The 25,012-nt window shown below is 45.1% G+C and overlaps 1 protein-coding gene across 1 annotated transcript; it reads left to right on the top strand.

The window, feature by feature from the left end:
• Window positions 1-13,859: 13,859 nt before the first annotated feature.
• kctd12.1 (potassium channel tetramerisation domain containing 12.1) lies at window positions 13,860-15,503 on the top strand. Its single transcript, XM_046329272.1, has one exon. The coding sequence runs from the start codon at window positions 13,888-13,890 to the stop codon at window positions 14,761-14,763; it is 876 nt and encodes a 291-aa protein (XP_046185228.1). The 5' UTR covers window positions 13,860-13,887; the 3' UTR covers window positions 14,764-15,503.
• Window positions 15,504-25,012: the final 9,509 nt, after the last annotated feature.

Raw genomic sequence — 25,012 nt, 5'->3', positions numbered from 1 at the left:
CCTGGCCGCTCAGGTTTCCGACCTCTCTGGACAGTTCCAGAGTCTACGTCTCGTGCCACCTGTTACTTCCTGGCCTGCCGAGCCTCCAGAACCTAGGGTTAATAACCCACCTTGCTACTCCGGGCAGCCCACTGAGTGCCGCTCCTTTCTCACGCAGTGTGAGATTGTGTTCTCTCCAACCCAACACATACTCTAGAGAGAGAGCTCGGGTTGCTTACGTCATTTCACTCCTTACTGGCCGGGCTCGAGAATGGGGCACAGCTATCTGGGAGGCAAGGGCTGATTGCTCTAACAAGTTCCAGAACTTTAAAGAGGAGATGATTCTGGGTTTTTGACCGTTCAGTTTTTGGTAGGGAGGCTTCTAGGGCCCTGGCTTCCTTATGCCAAGGTGAACGGTCCATAACGGATTATTCTATTGAGTTTCGCACTCTTGCTGCCTCTAGTGAGTGGAACGAGCCGGCGCTGCTCGCTCGTTTTCTGGAGGGACTCCACGCAGTGGTTAAGGATGAGATTCTCTCCCGGGAGGTTCCTTCAGATGTGGACTTTGATTGCTCTCGCCATCCGCATAGAACGACGGGTAGATCTTCGTCACCGGGCTCGTGGAAGAGAGCTCGCATCAACGGTGTTTCCCTGCTCCGCATCGCAACCATCTCCTCCTCTGGCTTTGAGACTGAGCCCATGCAGCTGGGAGGGATTCGCATCTCGACTAAGGAGAGGGAACGGAGGATCACCAACCGCCTGTGCCTCTATTGGTGGAGTTGCTGGACATTTTGTTAATTCATGTCCAGTAAGAGGCCAGAGCCCATCAGTAAGCGGAGGGCTACTGGTGAGCGCTACTACTCTGGTCTCTTCATCTAGATCTTGTACTACTATGTCGGTCCATCTACGCTGGACCGGTTCGGGTGCTACATGCAGTGCCTTGATTGACTCTGGGGCTGAGGGTTGTTTCATGGACGAAGCATGGGTTCGGAAACATAACATTCCTTTCAGACCGTTAGACAAGCCTACGCCCATGTTTGCCTTAGATGGTAGTCATCTTCCCAGTATCAAATTTGAGACACTACCTTTAACTCTCACAGTATCTGGTAACCACAGTGAGACTATTTCTTTTTTGATTTTCCGTTCACCGTTTACTCCTGTTGTTTTGGGTCATCCCTGGCTAGTATGTCATAATCCTTCTATTAATTGGTCTAGTAATTCTATCCTATCCTGGAACGTTTCTTGTCATGTGAAGTGTTTAATGTCTGCCATCCCTCCTGTTTCTTCTGTCCCTACTTCTCAGGAGGAACCTGGCGATTTGACAGGAGTGCCGGAGGAATATCATGATCTGCGCACGGTCTTCAGTCGGTCCCGAGCCAACTCCCTTCCTCCTCACCGGTCGTATGATTGTAGTATTGATCTCCTTCCGGGGACCACTCCTCCTCGAGGTAGACTATACTCTCTGTCGGCTCCCGAACGTAAGGCTCTCGAGGATTATTTGTCTGTGTCTCTTGACGCCGGTACCATAGTGCCTTCTTCTTCTCCGGCCGGGGCGGGGTTCTTTTTGTTAAGAAGAAGGACGGTACTCTGCGCCCTGCGTGGATTATCGAGGGCTGAATGACATAACGGTTAAGAATCGTTATCCGCTTCCCCTTATGTCATCAGCCTTCGAGATTCTGCAGGGAGCCAGGTGCTTTACTAAGTTGGACCTTCGTAACGCTTACCATCTCGTGCGCATCAGAGAGGGGGACGAGTGGAAGACGGCGTTTAACACTGTTAGGGCATTTTGAGTACCGGGTTCTGCCGTTCGGTCTCGCCAATGCGCCAGCTGTTTTTCAGGCATTAGTTAATGATGTTCTGAGAGACATGCTGAACATCTTTGTTTTTGTCTATCTTGACGATATCCTGATTTTTTCTCCGTCACTCGAGATTCATGTTCAGCACGTTCGACGTGTTCTACAGCGCCTTTAGAGAATTGTCTCTACGTAAAGGCTGAGAAGTGCTCTTTCATGTCTCCTCCGTTACTTTTCTCGGTTCCGTTATTTCCGCTGAAGGCATTCAGATGGATTCCGCTAAGGTCCAAGCTGTCAGTGATTGGCCCGTTCCAAGGTCACGTGTCGAGTTGCAGCGCTTTAGGTTTCGCTAATTTCTATCGGCGTTTCATTCGTAATTTCGGTCAAGTTGCTGCCCTCTCACAGCTCTTACTTCTGTCAAGACGTGTTTTAAGTGGTCCGGTTCCGCCCAGGGAGCTTTTGATCTTCTAAAAGAACGTTTTACGTCCGCTCCTATCCTCGTTACTCCTGACGTCACTAGACAATTCATTGTCGAGGTTGACGCTTCAGAGGTAGGCGTGGGAGCCATTCTATCCCAGCGCTTCCAGTCTGACGATAAGGTTCATCCTTGCGCTTATTTTTCTCATCGCCTGTCGCCATCTGAGCGCAACTATGATGTGGGTAACCGTGAACTGCTCGCCATCCGCTTAGCCCTAGGCGAATGGCGACAGTGGTTGGAGGGGGCGACCGTTCCTTTGTCGTTTGGACAGACCATAAGAACCTTGAGTACATCCGTTCTGCCAAACGACTTAATGCCCGTCAAGCTCGTTGGGCGTTGTTTTTCGCTCGTTTCGAGTTTGTGATTTCTTACCGTCCGGGTAGCAAGAACACCAAGCCTGATGCCTTATCCCGTCTGTTTAGTTCTTCTGTGGCTTCTACTGATCCCGAGGGGATTCTTCCTTATGGGCGTGTTGTCGGGTTAACAGTCTGGGGAATTGAAAGACAGGTTGCAAGCACTCACGCACACTGCGTCGCCGCGCGCTTGTCCTAGTAACCTCCTTTCGTTCCTGTTTCCACTGTCTGGCTGTTCTTCAGTGGGCTCACTCTGCCAAGTTAGCTGGTCATCCCGGTGTTCGAGGCACTCTTTGCGTCTATTCGCCAGCGCTTTTGGTGGCCGACTCAGGAGCGTGACACGCGCCGTTTCGTGGCTGCTTGTTCGGACTGCGCGCAGACTAAGTCGGGTAACTCTCCTCCTGCCGGTCGTCTCAGACCGCTCCCCATTCCTTCTCGACCATGGTCTCACATCGCCTTAGACTTCATTACCGGTCTGCCTTTGTCTGCGGGGAAGACTGTGAGAGCCGCCAATAAACGCAGGATTAAGAGTCCAAGGTATTGTTGCGGCCAGAGAGTGTGGCTTTCCACTCGCAACCTTCCTCTTACGACAGCTCGTAAGTTGACTCCGCGGTTCATTGGTCCGTTCCGTGTCTCCCAGGTCGTCAATCCTGTCGCTGTGCGACTGCTTCTTCCGCGACATCTTCGTCGCGTCCATCCTGTCTTCCATGTCTCCTGTGTTAAGCCCTTTCTTCGCACCCCGTTCGTCTTCCCTCCCCCTCCCGTCCTTGTCGAGAGCGCACCTATTTACAAGGTACATAAGATCATGGACATGCGTTCTCGGGACGGGGTCACCAATACTTAGTGGATTGGGAGGGTTACGGTCCTGAGGAGAGGAGTTGGGTTCCGTCTCGGGACGTGCTGGACCGTTCACTCATCGATGATTTCCTCCGTTGCCGCCAGGATTCCTCCTCGAGTGCGCCAGGAGGCGCTCGGTGAGTGGGGGGTACTGTCATGTTTGTCATTTATTATCATGTCTTGTCCCTGTGCTCCCCATTCTATTCGTTTCCCTCTGCTGGTCTTATTTAGTTCTTTCCTCTTTCTATCCCTCTCTCTCCCCTCCCTCTCTCACTCTCTCGCTCTCTCTTCTCTCTATCGTTCCGTTCCTGCTCCCAGCTGTTCCTATTCCCTAATCATCATTTAGTCTTCCCACACCTGTTCCCGATCCTTTCCCCTGATTAGAGTCCCTATTTCTTCCTTTGTGTTCCGTTCCTGTCCCGTCGGTTCCTTGTTTAGTATTCACCGTGCTGTGATTGTGTTTCGCCCTGTCCTGTCGTGTTTTTTGCCTTCATCAGATGCTGCGTGTGAGCAGGTGTCTCTGTCAACTACGGCCTGCGCCTACCCGAAGCGACCTGCAGTCTGTGGCCGCTTCTCTTGTTATTCCCCTCTACAGACTAGAGGATTTCTGTTATTCCCTGTTTGGACTTGAATAAACTCTGTTTCTGTTAAGTCGCTTTTGGGTCCTCTATCACCTGCATGACAGTACTTTTCAGCATTTTACCCACAGTGCAGTGCAATCTACAGCATAAATGCTGTAAAACACATTTACGGTATTTTCAAATCTTTAACTTTATTTGTCACATGTGCGAATACAATACAAGTTTATACCTTACCGTGAAATCTTACTTACCAGCCCTTAACCAACAGTGCAGTTCAAAAAATAGTTCAGAAAATATTTACCAAATTAACTAAAGTAAAAGAAATAATAAAAAGTAACACAATAAAATAACAATAATGAGGTTATATACAGGGGGTACCGGTACTGAGTCAATGTGCAGGGGTACAGGTTAGTCGAGGAAAATTTGTACATGTAGGTAGGTGTGAAGTGACTATGCATTAGAGGTCGACTGATTATGATTTTTCATTGCCAATACCGATTATTGGAGGACCCCAAAAAAAGGCCGATACCGATTAATCGGACGATTAAAAAAAGTGATTTGTAATAATGACAATTACAACATTATTGAATGAACACTTATTTAACTTAATATAATACATCAATAAAAATCAATTTAGCCTCAAATAAATAATGAAACATGTTCAATTTGGTTTAAATAATACAAAAACAAAGTTTTGGAGAAGAAAGTAAAAGTGCAATATGTGCCATGTAAACAGCTAACGTTTCAGTTCTTTGCTCAGAACATGAGAACATATGAAAGCTGGTGGTTCCTTTTAACAGGAGTCTTCAATATTCCCAGGTAAGAAGTTTTAGGTTGTAGTTATTATAGGAATTATAGGACAATTTCTCTCTATACGATTTGTATTTCATATACCTTTGACTATTGGATGTTCTTATAGGCACTTTAGTATTGCCAGTGTAACAGTACAGCTTCCGTCCCTCTCCTCGCCCCTACCTGGGCTTGAACCAGCAACACAACGACAACAGCCACCCTCGAAGCAGCGTTACCCATGCAGAGCAAGGGGAACAACCACTCCAAGTCTCAGAGCGAGTGATGTTTGAAACGCTATTTGCGTGCACCCCGCTAACTAGCAAGCCATTTCACATCAGTTACACCAGCCTAATCTCGGGAGTTGATAGGCTTGAAGTCATAAACAGCGCAATGAAGAGCTGCTGGCAAAACGCACGAAAGTGCTGTTTGAATGAATGCTTATGAGCCTGCTGCTGCCTACTATCGCTCAGTCAGACTGCTCTATCAAATCATAGACTTAATTATAACATAACACACAGAAATACGAGCCTTTGGTCATTAATATGGTCGAATCCGGAAACTATCATCTCGAAAACAAGACGTTTATTCTTTCAGTGAAATACGGAACCGAATGGCAAGACGTAACGGATGGCATCCATAAATCTAAATATTCCTGTTACATTGCACAACCTTCAATGTTATTGTCAAACCCTGACCATAGTTTGCTTTGTATGTTTCTATGTTTTGTTTTGTCAGGGTGTGATCTGAGTGGGCATTCTATGTTGTGTGTCTAGTTTGTCTGTTTCTGTGTTTGGCCTGATATGGTTCTCAATCAGAGGCAGGTGTTAGTCATTGTCTCTGATTGGGAACCATATTTAGGTAGCCTGTTTGGTTTTGGGTTTTGTGGGTGATTGTTTCCTGTCTTTGTGTTTGTTGCACCAGATAGGGCTGTTTTGGTTTTTCCACGTGTATTGTTTTGTATTATGTTCATGTTTAGTTTTCTTATTAAAAAACATGAACCTCAACCACGCTGCATTTTGGTCCGCCTCTCCTTCCCAGGAAGAACCCCGTTACAGTTATGTCATAATTACGTAAAATTCTGGCAAATTAGGCGGCCCAAACTGTTGCATATACACTGACTCTGCCTGCAATGAACGCAAGAGAAGTGACACAATTTCACTTGGTTAATATTGCATTTACATTTACATTTAAGTCATTTAGCAGACGCTCTTATCCAGAGCGACTTACAAATTGGTGCATTCACCTTATGACATCCAGTGGAACAGCCACTTTACAATAGTGCATCTAAATCTTTTAAGGGGGGGGGTGAGAAGGATTACTTTATCCTATCCTAGGTATTCCTTAAAGAGGTGGGGTTTCAGGTGTCTCCGGAAGGTGGTGATTGACTCCGCTGTCCTGGCGTCGTGAGGGAGTTTGTTCCACCATTGGGGAGCCAGAGCAGCGAACAGTTTTGACTGGGCTGAGCGGGAACTGTACTTCCTCAGTGGTAGGGAGGCGAGCAGGCCAGAGGTGGATGAACGCAGTGCCCTTATTTGGGTGTAGGGCCTGATCAGAGCCTGGAGGTACTGAGGTGCCGTTCCCCTCACAGCTCCGTAGGCAAGCACCATGGTCTTGTAGCGGATGCGAGCTTCAACTGGAAGCCAGTGGAGAGAGCGGAGGAGCGGGGTGACGTGAGAGAACTTTATTTTTATTTTTTTTATTGCCTGCTAACCTGGATTTATTTTAGCAAAATATGCAGGTTTAGAAATATATACTTCTGTGTATTGATTTTAAGAAAGGCATTGATGTTTATGGTTAGGTACAGTCGTGCAATGATTGTGCTTTTTTTCGCAAATGCGCTTTTGTTAAATTATCCCCCGTTTGGTGAAGTTGGCTGTCTTTGTTAGGAAGAAATAGTCTTCACAGAGTTCACGAGCCAGGTTAGCAGGCAATATTGACTAAATATGCAGGTTTAAAAATATATACTTGTGTATTGATTTTAAGAATGTTATGCAGGTGAATGAGGACCCAAAAGCGACTTGGCGAAAACAGAGTCTTTAATCCAGTAAAGTAAATCTACAATCATAAGGCATAATTCCACTCGTAATGACGAGAACAGACTGGAGACTCGATCAAGAACTGCAGGTTGCCTCGGGAAGGCACTTGAACGTAGCAGACTCAGACACCTGCTCACCACGCAGCATCTGAGGGAAACACGACACGACAGGGCGATACACAGACACAGCACGGTGAACAATAGACAAGGATCCGACAGGGCAGAAACGGAAAACAAGGGGAGAAATAGGGACTCTAATCAGGGAAAAAGATAGGGAACAGGTGTGGGAAGACTAAATGATTGATTAGGGGAATAGGAACAGCTGGGAGCAGGAACGGAACGATAGAGAGAAGAGAGAGAGGAAGGGAGAGAGAAAAAGGGGAACGAACCTAAAAAGACCAGCAGGGGGAAAATGAACAGAGGGAAAAGCAAAATGACAAGACAATCTAAGACAAAACATGACAGTACCCCCACTCACCGAGCGCCTCCTGGCGCACTCGAGGAGGAATCCTGGCAGCAACGGAGGAAATCATCAATAAGTGAACGGTCCAGCACGTCCCGAGACGGAACCCAACTCCTCTCCTCAGGACCGTAACCCTCCCAATCCACTAAGTATTGGTGACCCCGTCCCCGAGAACGCATGTCCATGATCCTACGTACCTTGTAAATAGGTGCGCTCGACAAGGACGGGAGGGGGGAGGGAAGACGAACGGGGGTGCGAAGAAAGGGCTTGACACAGGAGACATGGAAGACAGGATGGACGCGACGAAGATGTCGCGGAAGAAGCAGTCGCACAGCGACAGGATTGACGACCTGGGAGACACGGAACGGACCAATGAACCGCGGGAGTCAACTTACGAGAAGCTGTCGTAAGAGGAAGGTTGCGAGTGGAAAGCCACACTCTCTGGCCGCAACAATACCTTGGACTCTTAATCCTACGTTTATTGGCGGCTCACAGTCTGTGCCCTGTAACGGCAAAGTGCAGACCTCACCCTCCTCCAGGTGCGCTCACAACGTTGGACAAACGCTTGAGCGGAGGGAACGCTGGACTCGGCAAGCTGGGATGAGAACAGAGGAGGCTGGTAACCCAGACTACTCTGAAACGGAGATAACCCGGTAGCAGACGAAGGAAGCGAGTTGTGAGCGTATTCTGCCCAGGGGAGCTGTTCTGCCCAAGACGCAGGGTTTCTGAAAGAAAGGCTGCGTAGTATGCGACCAATCGTCTGATTGGCCCCTCTGCTTGACCGTTAGACTGGGGATGAAACCCGGAAGAGAGACTGACGGACGCACCAATCAAACGACAGAACTCCCTCCAAAACTGTGACGTGAATTGCGGGCCTCTGTCTGAAACGGCGTCTAACGGGAGGCCATGAATTCTGAACACATTCTCGATGATGATTTGTGCCGTCTCCTTAGCGGAAGGAAGTTTAGCGAGGGGAATGAAATGTGCCGCCTTAGAGAACCTATCGACAACCGTAAGAATCACAGTCTTCCCCGCAGACAAAGGCAGACCGGTAATGAAGTCTAGGGCGATGTGAGACCATGGTCGAGAAGGAATGGGGAGCGGTCTGAGACGACCGGCAGGAGGAGAGTTACCTGACTTAGTCTGCGCGCAGTCCGAACAAGTAGCCACGAAACGGCGCGTGTCACGCTCCTGAGTCGGCCACCAAAAGCGCTGGCGAATAGACGCAAGAGTGCCTCGAACACCGGGATGACCAGCTAACTTGGCAGAGTGAGCCCACTGAAGAACAGCCAGACGAGTGGAAACAGGAACGAAAAGGAGGTTACTAGGACAAGCGCGCGGCGACGCAGTGTGCGTGAGTGCTTGCTTAACCTGTCTTTCAATTCCCCAGACTGTCAACCCGACAACACGCCCATAAGGAAGAATCCCCTCGGGATCAGTAGAAGCCACAGAAGAACTAAACAGACGGGATAAGGCATCAGGCTTGGTGTTTTTGCTACCCGGACGGTAAGAAATCACAAACTCGAAACGAAGCGAAAAACAACGCCCAACGAGCTTGACGGGCATTAAGTCGTTTGGCAGAACGGATGTACTCAAGGTTCTTATGGTCTGTCCAAACGACAAAAGGAACGGTCGCCCCCTCCAACCACTGTCGCCATTCGCCTAGGGCTAAGCGGATGGCGAGCAGTTCGCGGTTACCCACATCATAGTTGCGTTCAGATGGCGACAGGCGATGAGAAAATAAGCGCAAGGATGAACCTTATCGTCAGACTGGAAGCGCTGGGATAGAATGGCTCCCACGCCTACCTCTGAAGCGTCAACCTCGACAATGAATTGTCTAGTGACGTCAGGAGTAACGAGGATAGGAGCGGACGTAAAACGTTCTTTTAGAAGATCAAAAGCTCCCTGGGCGGAACCGGACCACTTAAAACACGTCTTGACAGAAGTAAGAGCTGTGAGAGGGGCAGCAACTTGACCGAAATTACGAATGAAACGCCGATAGAAATTAGTGAAACCTAAAAAGCGCTGCAACTCGACACGTGACCTTGGAACGGGCCAATCACTGACAGCTTGGACCTTAGCGGAATCCATCTGAATGCCTTCAGCGGAAATAACGGAACCGAGAAAAGTAACGGAGGAGACATGAAAAGAGCACTTCTCAGCCTTCACGTAGAGACAATTCTCTAAAAGGCGCTGTAGAACACGTCGAACGTGCTGAACATGAATCTCGAGTGACGGTGAAAAAATCAGGATATCGTCAAGATAGACAAAAACAAAGATGTTCAGCATGTCTCTCAGAACATCATTAACTAATGCCTGTAAAACAGCTGGCGCATTGGCGAGACCAAACGGCAGAACCCGGTACTCAAAATGCCCTAACGGAGTGTTAAACGCCGTTTTCCACTCGTCCCCCTCTCTGATGCGCACGAGATGGTAAGCGGTACGAAGGTCCAACTTAGTAAAGCACCTGGCTCCCTGCAGAATCTCGAAGGCTGATGACATAGGGGGAAGCGGATAACGATTCTTAACCGTTATGTCATTCAGCCCTCGATATCCACGCAGGGGCGCAGAGTACCGTCCTTTTTCTTAACAAAAAGAACCCCGCCCGGCCGGAGAGGAAGAAGGCACTATGGTACCGGCGTCAAGAGACACAGATAAATAATCCTCGAGAGCCTTACGTTCGGGAGCCGACAGAGAGTATAGTCTACCCCGAGGAGGAGTGGTCCCCGGAAGGAGATCAATACTACAATCATACGACCGGTGAGGAGGAAGGGAGTTGGCTCGGGACCGACTGAAGACCGTGCGCAGATCATGATATTCCTCCGGCACTCCTGTCAAATCGCCAGGTTCCTCCTGAGAAGTGGGGACAGAAGAAATGGGAGGGATGGCAGACATTAAACACTTCACATGACAAGAAACGTTCCAGGATAGGATAGAATTACTAGACCAATTAATAGAAGGATTATGACATACTAGCCAGGGATGACCCAAAACAACAGGTGTAAAAGGTGAACGAAAAATCAAAAAGAAATAGTCTCACTGTGGTTACCAGATACTGTGAGAGTTAAAGGTAGTGTCTCAAATCTGATACTGGGAAGATGACTACCATCTAAGGCAAACATGGGCGTAGGCTTGTCTAACTGTCTGAAAGGAATGTCATGTTTCCGAGCCCATGCTTCGTCCATGAAACAACCCTCAGCCCCAGAGTCAATCAAGGCACTGCATGTAGCACCCGAACCGGTCCAGCGTAGATGGACCGACATAGTAGTACAGGATCTAGATGAAGAGACCTGAGTAGTAGCGCTCACCAGTAGCCCTCCGCTTACTGATGAGCTCTGGCCTTTACTGGACATGAATTGACAAAATGTCCATCAAATCCGCAATAGAGGCACAGGCGGTTGGTGATCCTCCGTTCCCTCTCCTTAGTCGAGATGCGAATACCTCCCAGCTGCATGGGCTCAGTCTCTGAGCCAGAGGAGGGAGATGGTTGCGATGCGGAGCAGGGAAACACCGTTGACGCGAGCTCTCTTCCATGAGCTTGGTGACGAAGATCTACCCGTCGTTCTATGCGGATGGCGAGAGCAATCAAAGAGTCCACACTGGAAGGAACCTCCCGAGAGAGAATCTCATCTTTGACCACTGCGTGGAGTCCTCCAGAAAACGAGCGAGCAGCGCCGGCTCGTTCCAGTCACTAGAGGCAGCAAGAGTGCGAAACTCTATAGAGTAATCCGTTATGGATCGATCACCTTGGCATAGGGAAGCCAGGGCCCTAGAAGCCTCCCTACCAAAAACTGAACGGTCAAAAACCCGAATCATCTCCTCTTTAAAGTTCTGGTAATTGTTTGAACAATCAGCCCTTGCCTCCCAGATAGCTGTGCCCCACTCTCGAGCCCGGCCAGTAAGGAGTGAAATGACGTAAGCAACCCGAGCTCTCTCGCTAGAGTATGTGTTGGGTTGGAGAGAGAACACAATATCACACTGGGTGAGAAAGGAGCGGCACTCCGTGGGCTGCCCGGAGTAGCAAGGTGGGTTATTAACCCTAGGTTCCGGAGGCTCGGCAGGCCAGGAAGTAACAGGTGGCACGAGACGAAGACTCTGGAACTGTCCAGAGAGGTCGGAAACCTGAGCGGCCAGGTTCTCCACGGCATGGCGAGCAGCAGACAATTCCTGCTCGTGTCTGCCGAGCATGGCTCCTTGGATCTCGACGGCAGTGTTACGAGCGTCTGTAGTCGCTGGGTCCATTCTTTGGTCGGATCCTTCTGTTATGCAGGTGAATGAGGACCCAAAAGCGACTTGGCGAAAACAGAGTCTTTAATCCAGTAAAGTAAATCTACAATCATAAGGCATAATTCCACTCGTAATGACGAGAACAGACTGGAGACTCGATCAAGAACTGCAGGTTGCCTCGGGAAGGCACTTGAACGTAGCAGACTCAGACACCTGCTCACCACGCAGCATCTGAGGGAAACACGACACGACAGGGCGATACACAGACACAGCACGGTGAACAATAGACAAGGATCCGACAGGGCAGAAACGGAAAACAAGGGGAGAAATAGGGACTCTAATCAGGGAAAAAGATAGGGAACAGGTGTGGGAAGACTAAATGATTGATTAGGGGAATAGGAACAGCTGGGAGCAGGAACGGAACGATAGAGAGAAGAGAGAGAGGAAGGGAGAGAGAAAAAGGGGAACGAACCTAAAAAGACCAGCAGGGGGAAAATGAACAGAGGGAAAAGCAAAATGACAAGACAATCTAAGACAAAACATGACAAAGAAAGGCATTGATGCTTATGGTTAGGTACACATTGGAGCAAGACAGTATTTTTTCGTGAATACGCACCGCATCAATTATATGCAACTCAGGACATGCTAGATAAACTAGTAATATCATCAACCATGTGTAGTGATTATGATTGATTGTGTTTTATAAGATAAGTTGGCTTCTTACTGCATTCGCGTAACAGGCAGGCTCCTCGTGGAGTGCAATGTAATCAGGCGTTGGACTAGTTAACTGTAAGATTAACAAGCTGACAAGGTAAAAATCTGTCATTCTGCCCCTGAACAAGGCAGTTAACCCACCGTTTCTAGGCCATCATTGAAAATAAGAATGTGTTCTTAACTGACTTGCCTAGTTAAATAAAGGATAAATAAAGGTGTAAAAAAATCTATATATATTTTTAAAAACTGGCCAAATCGGTGTCCAAAAATGCATATTTCTGATTGTTGTCAAAACTTGAAATCGGCCCTAATTAATCGCCCATTCCGATTAATCGGTTGACCTCTACTATGCATAGATAATGAACAGCAAGGAGCAGCAGTGTACAAAGCCAATGGGGGGGGGGGGGGTCAATGTAAATAGTCTGGTTGCTATTTGATGAATTGTTCAGCAGTCTTATGGCTTGGGGGTAAGAAGCTGTTAAGGAGCCTTTTGGTCCTAGACTTGCCACTCCGGTACTGCTTGCCGTGCGGTAGCAGAGAGAACAGTCTATGACTTGGGTGACTGGAGTCTCTGACAATTATTTGGGCCTTCCTCTGACACCGCCGAGTATATAGGTCCTGGATGGTAGGAAGCTTGGTCCCAGTGATGTACTGGGTCGTACGTACTTAGGGGTCAGATGCCGAACAGTTGCCATACCAGGTGGTGATGCAACCGATCAGGATGCATTCTAATGTGTTTTACTGTTGAAATTACAGAAAAGTATTACAGTGTAGTATATTACAGTAAAATATTGCAGTTATGTTCAGAATAACAAATAGGCAAACAAATGAACAATTTGGCTATTTTTCACAGGTACAAATATGTCAGACTGTGGATTAAGATCAATATTGTGATCCAAACATTTTCTATGGTGACCTGACCTAGGCCGGGATTCAGGCCAATCACGGGTTATAGCCTCGGCATTGATGCTTTTAACAGACATTTTAGTTGAGATGATATATACTGTGAATGGGATCTCCGCAAACGTGGGAACATTGCCTTTAAAAGCCAAAATGCCAATAACCTGCAAAAAAATATTGTCCCTTTAAATGTATGACTTATTCAATGTACCTTTCTTGTCACATGACTGGTCTAGGCTAATAGAGAAAACGATGGTACAATATCCCCACTGAGCAAAAAAACTGGTTGAATCAACTTTGTTTCCATGTCATTTCAACCCCAAAAATCAATAAGAGGATGTTGAATCAACGTGTGCAACTAATTGGATTTGCAAAAAGTCCTCTTGTTTTCAACCAACATTTAACCTACATCCAATGACATGGTGACATTTGTTGTTGATTTGACATTGAATTCATGTTAGATGAAATCAAATTTAAATCAAAACTAAACTTTAAACTGACATATGTGCCAATTGGGTCCTGTCTCCCCTAGTCTCACCATTGTCATAGAATGCAGTCAAAGACTAGGCCTACTGTAGGTCTATTGTTGGTAAAGAGTTAACAGTCTTCATTCAAATCAGCTGTCGACTCTCTCCTCCCCCGCAAGCACAGCATTACATAAACAAACCGCTAGATTTTCTGTCTCATTATTATAGGGATTCCAGTCGGTGACAGTACACAGAACTGCGCGTAAAGATGGCAATGACGGACACAGAGTGGGGGAGCTCAACTCGAGCCGAGTCTGGGTCCCCATTCTCTGAGATAATTGAACTGAATGTCGGGGGACAGGTGTATGTGACACGGCACATAACTTTGGTCGCCGTTCCAGATTCGCTCCTCTGGACCATGTTCAGCAAGAAGGCTCCAAATGACCTGGCGCGAGACGGCAAAGGGCGCTACTTCTTGGACAGGGACGGTTTCTTGTTCCGTTATATTTTAGACTACCTGCGGGACCTCAACCTGGTGCTGCCTGATTATTTCCCCGAGAAAAGCCGGCTGCAGAGGGAGGCTGAGTTTTTCCAGCTGCGGGACCTGTCCAAGCGCCTGAGCCCCAGTATGAGCAAAGAGAACTCCATCAACGAGGAGATTTGCCAGAGCGACACCGAGGAGGGTGCGCTTCAGTGCGGCACAGGGTCCTCCAGCGTTGGCATGGAAACTTTGCGCATGATGACTGCAATGAGCAGCGCTCGCTCCCAGTCTATGGAGTCCAGAAAGTCGGGCTACATCACAATTGGATACCGGGGATCGTACACTATAGGGAGAGATATCCAAACCGACGCCAAGTTCAGGAGAGTGGCGCGCATCACGGTGTGCGGGAAAACTTCCCTTGCCAAAGAAGTGTTCGGGGACACTTTGAATGAGAGCAGGGACCCCGACCGGCCACCGGAGAGGTATACGTCCCGTTACTACCTGAAATTCAATTTCCTTGAGCAGGCGTTTGACAAGCTGACCGAGGTTGGCTTTCACATGGTGGCTTGTAGCTCCACGGGCACATGCGCCTACACCAGCAATGACCCAAACGAGGATAAAATCTGGACGAGTTATAACGAGTATGTGTTCTGTCGGGACTAAAATGTTAATATGGTCACCACCTGAGCCCACCCACTGCCAACAGAAAATTACTGTTTTGTGTTTACTCGTGTAAATACACATCTCATAATTACCACAAGGAGAATAGGGCCTGCATATTTGATCTTTGACATTGTCTCCAGCATATATTATTCAATGTCATTATTTAAAATTTCTTTACATATTTAATGGGAAATAGCCACAGACTATAGGTCAATACACATTAACCTAGAATTCCGGATGTTATCATATGTTCATTTTCCTTGTGGAGATGGCTATTGAATGAATGAATTGAATGACATTTTACACACACGCACATGTAACAGATGTCCCATGAAGACAAGAAGACGGGTCATACTTGATAAATCTCTTGAGTTGTGTTTGTAAAGAAAGGACTGTCCAGCCAGCGATCCCAGATTGGTGTTTATTCTGAAGATAGACACAAAGGAGCACATTAGATGTGCCGGACAATAATATGTTGATTGCTGTAGATTAGTGATTTGTCTTTTAGCATGGAAATAACTGTGAATTAGCAGGGAGCGACCATTACAAATAGGGCATTCTAGCTAACTTGCTCTTACAGCAATGACATACAAAAGCACACCCCAGGAAGCCCTCAATATCTAACAGGTAACACACACACACATATATATATATACACAAATTATAGAAAACGTTAAGGATACCTGCTCTTTCCATGACATAGACTGACCAGGTGAATCCAGGTGAAAGCTATGATCCCTTATTGATGTCACTTATTAAATCCACTTCAATCAGTGTAGATGAAGGGGAGAAGACAGATTAAAGGAGGATTTTTAAGCCTTGAGACAATTGAGACATGGATTGTGTATGTGTGCCATTCAGAGGGTGAATGGGCAAGACAAAGGATGTATTTGCCTTTGAACGGGGTATGGTAGTAGGTTCCAGGCGTCAAGAACTGCAACGCTGCTGGTTTGTCATTGCTCAATAGTTTCTCGTGTGTATCAAGAATGGTCCACAATCCAAAGAACATCCAGCCAACTGTTTTATTTTATTTTTTATTTCACCTTTATTTAACCAGGTAGGCTAGTTGAGAACAAGTTCTCATTTGAATCTGCGACCTGGCCAAGAAAAAGCGTAGCAATTCGACACATACAACAACACAGAGTTACACATGGAATAAACAAAACATACATTCAACTTGACACAACTGTGGGAAGTATTGGAGTCAACATGGGCCAGCATCCCCGTGGAACGCTTTCATCACCTCGTAGAGTCCATGCCCCGACGAATTGAGTCTGTTCTGAGAGCAAAAGGGTGGGTGCAACTCAATATTAGGAAGGTGTACTCAGTCTATCTATCTAGAAATGTACATAGTGAACTCATACACATTGTAAATATGAAAATAGGATAGAGTATTTCAGAACGTGACCTACTGCTTGTATAGCAATATCAGACTGGGAAGAATTGACGTTCGCAATCTCCTATCTGCAAGCATGACCAATGGCATAACACCTTATTGATATGTAAATTCAACCAACCAATAGGAATATGTAAACATACGCATGCACTTGATTCACACGGGAAACTGTTGAGCATTTTCCACCAGGTAGTGTTGCAGGTCTTGACACAAACCGGTGCACCTGGCACCTACTACCATACCCCATTCAAAGGAACTTGAATATTTTGTCTTGCCCATTCACCCTCTGAAGGGCACACATTCACAATCCACGTCTCTAAAAATCCTTCTTTAACCTGTCTCCTCCCCTTCACTGATTAGAAGTGGACTTAGTGAAACCAATAAGGGACCGTAACTTCCACCTGGATTCAACTGGTCAGTCTATGTCATGGAAAAACAGGTGTTCATAATGTTTTATACACTCAGTGTATACATGCCACCTTTCAGTTATTTCATAGACCGGTCACCATGGTTCCCTGCCACTGACTGGTAACCTTCAGTATTGTTTTCTGAATCTAGTCTTGTGAAAAAATAAATAGAGTTGATTTACATAAGAGATGATTTTGAATGTCCAAGAGTAATAGACATACATGTATTTCTACTTTATTTTGTGTACTAGAACTTCTACAGAGCTTATATTGACCTGAAATAACTTGCATTATTAGCCTACTAAGACCACATCTCTGCCGAGCTGACAAATGCAAATTCCTGTAGTAATAATGGTGTTGTAATGAAATTGGGTTATTTATCTGTGCGAGACTAGGCAATCAAAGCATTCCTCCCTGTCTCAATTTGCATGACAATGTTAAATGAACCCCCATCAGACTCCACTTTGTGATCCATAAAGTTAATACAACAGCGTATAGACATGGCAGAACATTATTGTATTATTTTACAGCATTTTAGTCAGCATAATTCATTCATTAGAGGCTTGCTTTATCAAATAATGTATTTTCTACTTCATTCCACAGTAGTCTGATTGCCCCAAAAATATGCATTTGTTTTGTTGCGTTGCATATTTGTTAACTTGTTCAGATAATGAAATAAAGTCTTCTTCAATTCTAACATATTGTCTATGCTAAGTTTACCACTGACTGAAGACACTGTGCTGGATCTTTCCTAACCATAAGTGGTTTCCATTTCTAGAGAGAGGGGCTATTACCCCTAGTTGCAGGTTCTAATACAGGGCTGTCGAGAGAAATCTGGTGGGAGTGAGCATCAGCATTCCAGGTGACACCTACTGCCATTGTGCCCTTGATCAAGGTACATAACCCCAAAACTGCTCAAAGGTCGCTGCTCTGCGACAGACTGTCATGTGTGGTGTGTCAAGTTGGGAACTCGTATGTCACTTCATAGAAATGATCTCTTCATCGAAATATGTTCTTGAATGATCAGAAGATTCTCTTCTATACAAATATTCTGTATAGATGACTCTATACTCTATAGATACAACACTCTGTTGTCCTGCCCTCCAGGACACCTACACCACCAGATGTCACAGGAAGGCCAAAAAGATCAACAAGAACAACAACCACCCAAGGCACTGCCTGCTCACCCCGTTACCATCCAGAAGGCGAAGTCAGTGCAGGTGCATCAAAGCAGGGACCGAGAAACTGAAAAACAGCTTCTATCTCAAGGCCATCAGACTGTTAAACAGCCATCACTGGCACAGAGAGGCTGCCGCCTACACAGAGACTCAAAATCATTGGCTACGTTAATAAATGTATTGCTAATCACTTTAAATAATGCCACTTTAATAATGTTTACATATCTTGCTTTACTCATCTCATATGTACGCTACCGTTGTAAAAGTTTGTGGTCACTTAGAAATGTCCTTGTGTTTGAAAGAAAAGCACATTTTTTGCCCATTAAAATAACATCAAATTGATCAGAAATACAGTGTAGACATTGATAATGTTGTAAATGACTATTGTAGCTGGAAATGGCAGATTTTTAATGGAATATCTACATAGGTGTACAGAGGCCCATTATCATCAACCATCACTCCTGTGTTCCAATGACACGTTGTGTTAGCTAATTCAAGTTTATCATTTTAAAATGCTAATTGATTGTTGTTCTGGAATTGTTAGATATTACTGCACTGTTGGAACTAGAAGCACAAGCATTTCACTACACTCACATTAACATCTGCTAACCATGTGTATGTGACCAATAAAATGTGATTTGATTTGAAAGCTGTTTCCACATAATTTCAACAAAAATATACTATGATTTTCCACCGGATGACATTCATTTTTTATTGTTGGCTTTCTTCCACTAAACAACCCAAATCGAATGATATGGTTCAGATTTTTGTTGATTCCCCTAGATTCATGTTAGTTGACAACTCAATCAAATATAAATGAAAACTCGATGTCGAACTGACGTCTGTGCCCATTGGGTTACCCCATGCCACGGAAAAAGCTCTGAGACCTAGAGTGAAAACCACATTATCAAAGCAGTGGGTTATTATCGGCTATAAGTGCAATGGGTTTCCAGATTGATTTTGTACTTATTTTCATTTTCACCAAGTGCACATGTAACACAGTGTTGCTTCCGTCCCTCTCCTCACTCCTCCCTGGGCTCGAACCAGAGACCCTCTGCACACATGAACTGCCTCCCGCTTCACAAAAGCTGCAGCTCTTGCAGAGCAAGGGAAACAACTACTTCAAGGTCTCAGAGCGAGTGACATCACCGATTGAAGAGCTATTTGCGCGCAAAGGCAGAGGAATCTGTTCTGCTATTTAATTTAGTTCAGATGGATAAAGACATGATCCCACTCTGATATGAATATTAACAGATTTTGGTGTTGTGGATGCCTAATCCACACGATGCTCCTTCATTTGCAAATATCAGATTCATATTTTTAGAAAGGCCGGCTTGGTTTAAGGCCTGGCTTCAATCCGAAAACGCTTTAAAGTACACTTGACATTTAAAGGTAATTTCAAATTGAGCCGACATCTGCTGTGTTTACCTTGAATGCGATCAACTTTGCTGCTACAAGCTGCATTGTCTACAAGATTAATGGTCCATCCCAGGTCCATCCCGGCCTGGGATGGACCAGTCTTTTAGGCATTTGCTCAAACTGCCCTATGGCCAGTCTGTTTCTGACTGATAGGCTCAGTATCCAACACTGAGAATGGATCATCTTTCATTAGTAGGAACAACCCCACAGCTGAATCAACTCATGCATTAAACTTTACATGCTCCACAGCCACTCCACATGTACATGTTTAGGAGATGTTAGAATCCCTTTCGTTCTTCTGTTTTTAACACACATCGGGCTGTGTGTGATGTCTCAGTGCAAAATGGAGCAGCTGGGCTCTTTTATGATGTCATTATCATTTCAAGTGTAAGTAATCAAAGGCTCCAGCTGCAGACAGAAGAGGAGAGATGGAGAGAGAGAGAGGAGAGAGAGAGAGGATCTGCCATGAGGGAGTGAAAGGAGAAATTGAGTTGAGCCATAGAGAATGATAGAGGCCTCTAGTGGGGGTTTTACCCATTTTAATGTAATCAACTGGGTGGGGGACTTCAAACTTTATTGGCTGATCCCTCCTGGTGACCCTGTTGGCATCATGTCCAGAAGGGATCAGCCAATCGTGAAGAAGAAAATGGACTACTTTTAAAATGGAGATAGCCTCAATGGCGCTGCCCATGCTGTCAAAGACGCTATAATGGCACAGATACAAAGATGAGTCCTCTATATCTCTCTATGAGTAGTATGGATGTGCACTGATTGGAATCATCCTCGTTTGTTAGGATGTGTTGCACCTGTCGCCTCATTAGTTTCACCTGTGCTGGCACAGGTGATATTTAAGAGCTGCAGTGTCAAAGAAATAAGGGGTGTGAGAGATGTTGGAAGAGCTACATGGCTATTTAGCATGTCCTAATTAAGTTGTTAGTGTTTTAAATTTTGTTTTTATGCCCTAAAAAGTTGGTGAGTGTTTTTTTTCTCCTTTAGTTTGTCTGATATCAGGTACATCTAGTGGGTGTTAGTAACTCAAGTTTGTTTGGCCAGCACCCCCATGGATGCTTTTGACAACCCATTTTAAAACCCCACCTGTTTTCTTTTCCTTTAGTTTGTCTGATATCAGGTACATCTAGTGGGTGTTAGTAACTCAAGTTTGTTTGGCCAGCACCCCCATGGATGCTTTTGACAACCCATTTTAAAACCCCACCTGTTTCCTTTTGGTTGTTAGTGACTCATTTGCTAGTTACCTTTTTTGTTGATATAGGATTTGGGGTTTGTTATTGGGGAGTGTAAAAACAAATTGAGGTCTTGTCTGGGATCTTGTGCCCCAGATTTTTTTCTGTAGATGCTAAAATTACTCTGAAGCAGTGAATTTTTCTTAAAGATGAACTCTGATTTGGCTGCATTTGTGGGAAATCCTCCTTGAGATTCTACATAAAGGTCTCCCGGCTGCGACAGAGCCTGGACTCGAGCCCAGAATCTCTAGTGGCACAGCTAGCCACTCTTTTTGTTGAGATACTGTATGTCCGGAGGCGTTTGATTAAGTTTGTGTTGACTACTTTGACACGCCATTTGTTGGCAAGATGATTGGCCCAGTGCATCTTTGATGTTCCAGTTACACTGAGGTTACCTCGCGAGGGTAGTATGGCGTCAGAAAGACATATGTATGTGACGTAACTTCTTCTGGTCTGAAACAGGATGTTGGTTTACTGTAAATCTTGTCACGCTTGCCAACGGACGGGTAAACCAAACTGTACCGGTTGCACGTGTTCAGCCTATTCCTGTTTTTGACAAACCTTTGACAGGATGCTGGTGGACTGTGTAGGCTCTGTCACCTGGAGCTGCATTGGAAAAGGGTCCAGGAACACAAGGAAAGCACAAAGGACTATACCTAAGTACGAGTCGGCCATTCCCTCTCCGAGGGGCCAAAATGTATCTCTATTATTGTATCACCCAGTCCTCTGGATACTGTATAATTTCAAAGATTTTACTGAGGTAGAGTTCATATAAGGAAATCAGTCAATTGAAATAAATAAATTAGGCCTATGGATTTCACGACTGGTCAGGGGAGCATAGGCCTACCCACCCAAATTCATTAGGCCCTAATCAATGGATTTCACATGACTGGAAATACAGATACTGTTAGGAATTTTACGAGTAAATGACTAAACAATATCCCCATTTTAAAGAGAACTGTAACTATGTAAACTATACCCTGTTTTACAATATCTGAATAATAATGTTAGTTCATAAAGAAGGGGGATTATGTGGCATGAACAAGGAGTAATTAAACATAATGAACACCATACCAACTAGTCTGGGGAGGAATGGGTTCTGGGTTAAGTAAGCAGATAGGGTTGTTAACCTATGGTTGAACCGACGAAACTTAGCTCTGGGGTGTTTTAGATAAGGCAATGAGTGGTTTCTAGGTTTTCTGTTAACTAGAACTGTCAGCTAAGTGGTGATCGATAATGGTGAGGGGTCAAGAGTTAATTCAGTTATGTTGTGTGTCCTGTGTGTGTGCTAGTGGGTCAGAATGAACTTTTATAGTTGCTCTGTCTTGGTCGGGAGGAGGAGATTCATTCACCAATGACGCCATATTTTGTATACAAACTGTTGTTCGTGGTAACATGGTAGCGCGCTCCGAGAATAAATACTGTTATCTATTATTGATAAGACTGGTCTCCGTCTATTTTATACAAACAAGAATCTTACAAATTCTCATAAAATAGACTAAGTGAATTTAATTAATGAAAACATATTGGAAATAATTAAATGACGTTAACCTCTTGCTCCTACCCGACACGCAGGCGTCCCATCTAGACATCTGGAAATGCAAATGCGCTACGCTAAATGCTAATAGCACTCGTTAAAACTCAAACGTTCATTAAAATACACATGCAGGGTACTGAATTAAAGCTACCCTCGTTGTGAATCCAGGCAACAAGTCAGATTTTTAAAATGCTTTTCGGCGAAAGCATGAGAAGCTATTATCTGATAGCATGTAACACCCCAAAAGACCCGCAGGGGACGTAAACAAAATAATTAGCATAGTCGGCGCTACACAAACCGCACAAATAAAATATAAAACATTCATTACCTTTGACCATCTTCTTTGTTGGCACTCCTAGATGTCCCATAAACATCACTATTGGGTCTTTTTTTCCGATTAAATCGGTCCATATATAGCCTAGATATCGATCTATGAAGACTGTGTGATCAACGAAAAAAATAGCGTTTTATAACGTAACGTCATTTTTTTTAAATTAAAAAAGTCGATAAACTTTCACAAAACATTTGGAAATACTTTTGTAATGCAACTTTAGGTATTAGTAAACGTTAATAAGCGATCAAATTGATCACGAGGCGATGTATATTCTATAGCTGTACGTCTGGAAATAATGTCCGGGTAAATATATATATATTCTTCGGAGACCGGAAGAACTGTGCTGCCTTGTGTCTGTTTGACCAAGAAACAAATCGTAGGCAAATGACAAGACTGTTGACATCGTGTGGAAGCTGTAGGTAATTGCAACCTCGGCCCCATTTAATGTGGTTCACGTTTAACAATGGGTTGAAGTGGCGCATGGATATATTTTTCCATTTTCAGTGATCAGATTTTCCTGCACTTTTCGATGAAACGCACGTTCTGTTATAGTCACAGCCGTGATTTAACCAGTTTTATAAACGTCTGAGTGTTTTCTATCCACACATACTAATCATATGCATATACTATATTCCTGGCATGAGTAGCAGGGCGCTGAAATGTTGCGCGATTTTTAACAGAATGTTTGAAAAAGTAGGGGGTAGGAGTTAACAGGTTAACAGATATGCGTCTGTTGGTCACTTGTACATTACAGCTTCCAGGAATTGTAAACAGATCCTTGCGACATGGGGCCATGCATTATCATGCTGAAACGTGATGGCGGTGGTTAAATGGCACGACATTGAGCCTCAGGATCTCGTCACAGGTATCTCTGTGCATTCAAATTGCCATCGTGATAATGCAATTGTGTTTGTTATCTGTAGCTTATGCCTGTCCATACTATAAACTCACCGCAATCATGGTGCACTCTGTTCACAACATTGACATCAGAAAACCGCTCGCCCACACGATGCCATACACACTATCTGCCCGGTACAGTTGAAATCGGGATTAATCCATCAATAGCACACTTCTCCTGTGGGCCAGTGGCCATCAAGGGTGAGTATTTGTCCATTGAAGTCAGTTACGATGCCACACTGCAGTCAGGTAAAGACCCTGGTAAAGAAGCCAGATGTGGAGGTCCTGGGCTAGCCGTGGTTACACATGGTCCGCAGTTGAGGCCGGTTGGACATACTGCCAAATTCTCTAAAACAGTGTTGTCGGCTTATGGTAGTTTAATGTTAATTTCTCTATCTGGCAACAGCTCTGGTGGACATTCCTGCAGTCAGCATGCTAATTACACACACCCTCAACTTGAGACATCTGTGGCATTGTGTTGTGCCAAAACAGCACATTTTAGTGGCCTTTATTGTCCCCAGCACAAGGTGCACCTGTTTCAGGATCATGCTGTTTAATCAACTTCTTGATATGCCACACCTGTCAGGTGGATGGATTATCCTAGCAAATGAGAAATGCTGACTACCAGGGATGTAAACACATTTGTGCACAACATTTGAGAGAAATGGAAAATGTTGTGTGTATGGAACATTTCTGGGAACTTTTATTTCAGTACATGGAACCAACACTTTACATGTTGCATTTTTTGTTCAGTGTATATGAATCTTCACTGAGGATAACTCTGAAGCTATCTATATGGATGATCTCTGTGGTAACTTGTATCTATTACACTATCCAAAGGGATTTTATCTCAGGAATTCTGTCTATTTACTTAAGTCTCATCTCACACAAGCCTTTAGATGCTTATTTTTTATCCCGTCTACGCAAAGCGATGCTCGTTCATGTCTTGATTTGGCCTTTACACTGCATATTTGTCGCCAAACCCACTGGCTCCAGGTCATCTACGTAGATGTTTCAATTGTGTTAGACTGTACGTTTGTTTAAAACATGTTCTCAACTGCTCTACCTGGTTCAATAAAGGTGAAATAAAAAATGTACTTCATTGAATTGCATTGGTGTGACATTGGGGTGAAAATGTTGTGATGACACGACCTGGGGAAATTAAATTTTTTGGGAAAATGTTTAGTGGTCCCAGGATCCCGGTTACTGGTGTTAATCCGTATCATGAATAGACCCTATCCACGGTACCATGATGTCATAGATGGCCTTTACTAGACACTGCTGTTTCTTTAAGTCATCCACCCGCTGTGTAATGTCAGTGTCCAAAGGATCCTCCAGTCTTCCTCTTCTGGCCATTTGAGCCTGGTCAGGGAGATGGGGCGGAGGTTGATGGAGTTGCAGGGTAGAGGGCAAGGGTGAGCTTGGAAGGTGCATTGATTGTTGGTCAGAACGGCCTGGAGGTGATGAACCACCTGTCGATGGGCCCTCAGGGAATAGCAGATTGCAAGCACTCTTAAACCATCCCTATGGGCTCCTTTTTGAGTTAAAATGTTTACTCAATTTAACTGATTTCAATCTAATTAGCAAACACACCAGTGTCTATTTTCAGATGATTGAACTAGACTTGCGAATCTATGATGGCACAGACACTCCTAAAAACTGAACAGACAGGCATAATTGCGCATAACAAATCTAGAAATAAAAGCACAAAGGAAGCGTGCAAGTAGTAGAAGTGAAGTAGCAGAACGTCCATCTCTTTGTTTAAACAACCATGGATACTAGAAACACGGACGGGACTTCCTTTCCAAGGAGCCATCCCTTTTGGGTCAAAAATGACATT

The sequence above is a fragment of the Oncorhynchus gorbuscha genome, linkage group LG01 (assembly GCF_021184085.1).
Source record: "Oncorhynchus gorbuscha isolate QuinsamMale2020 ecotype Even-year linkage group LG01, OgorEven_v1.0, whole genome shotgun sequence".
Taxonomy (NCBI): domain Eukaryota; kingdom Metazoa; phylum Chordata; class Actinopteri; order Salmoniformes; family Salmonidae; genus Oncorhynchus; species Oncorhynchus gorbuscha.
The sequence above is the reverse complement of the archived record's forward strand: the minus strand, read 5'-3'. Positions and strand labels throughout refer to the sequence as shown.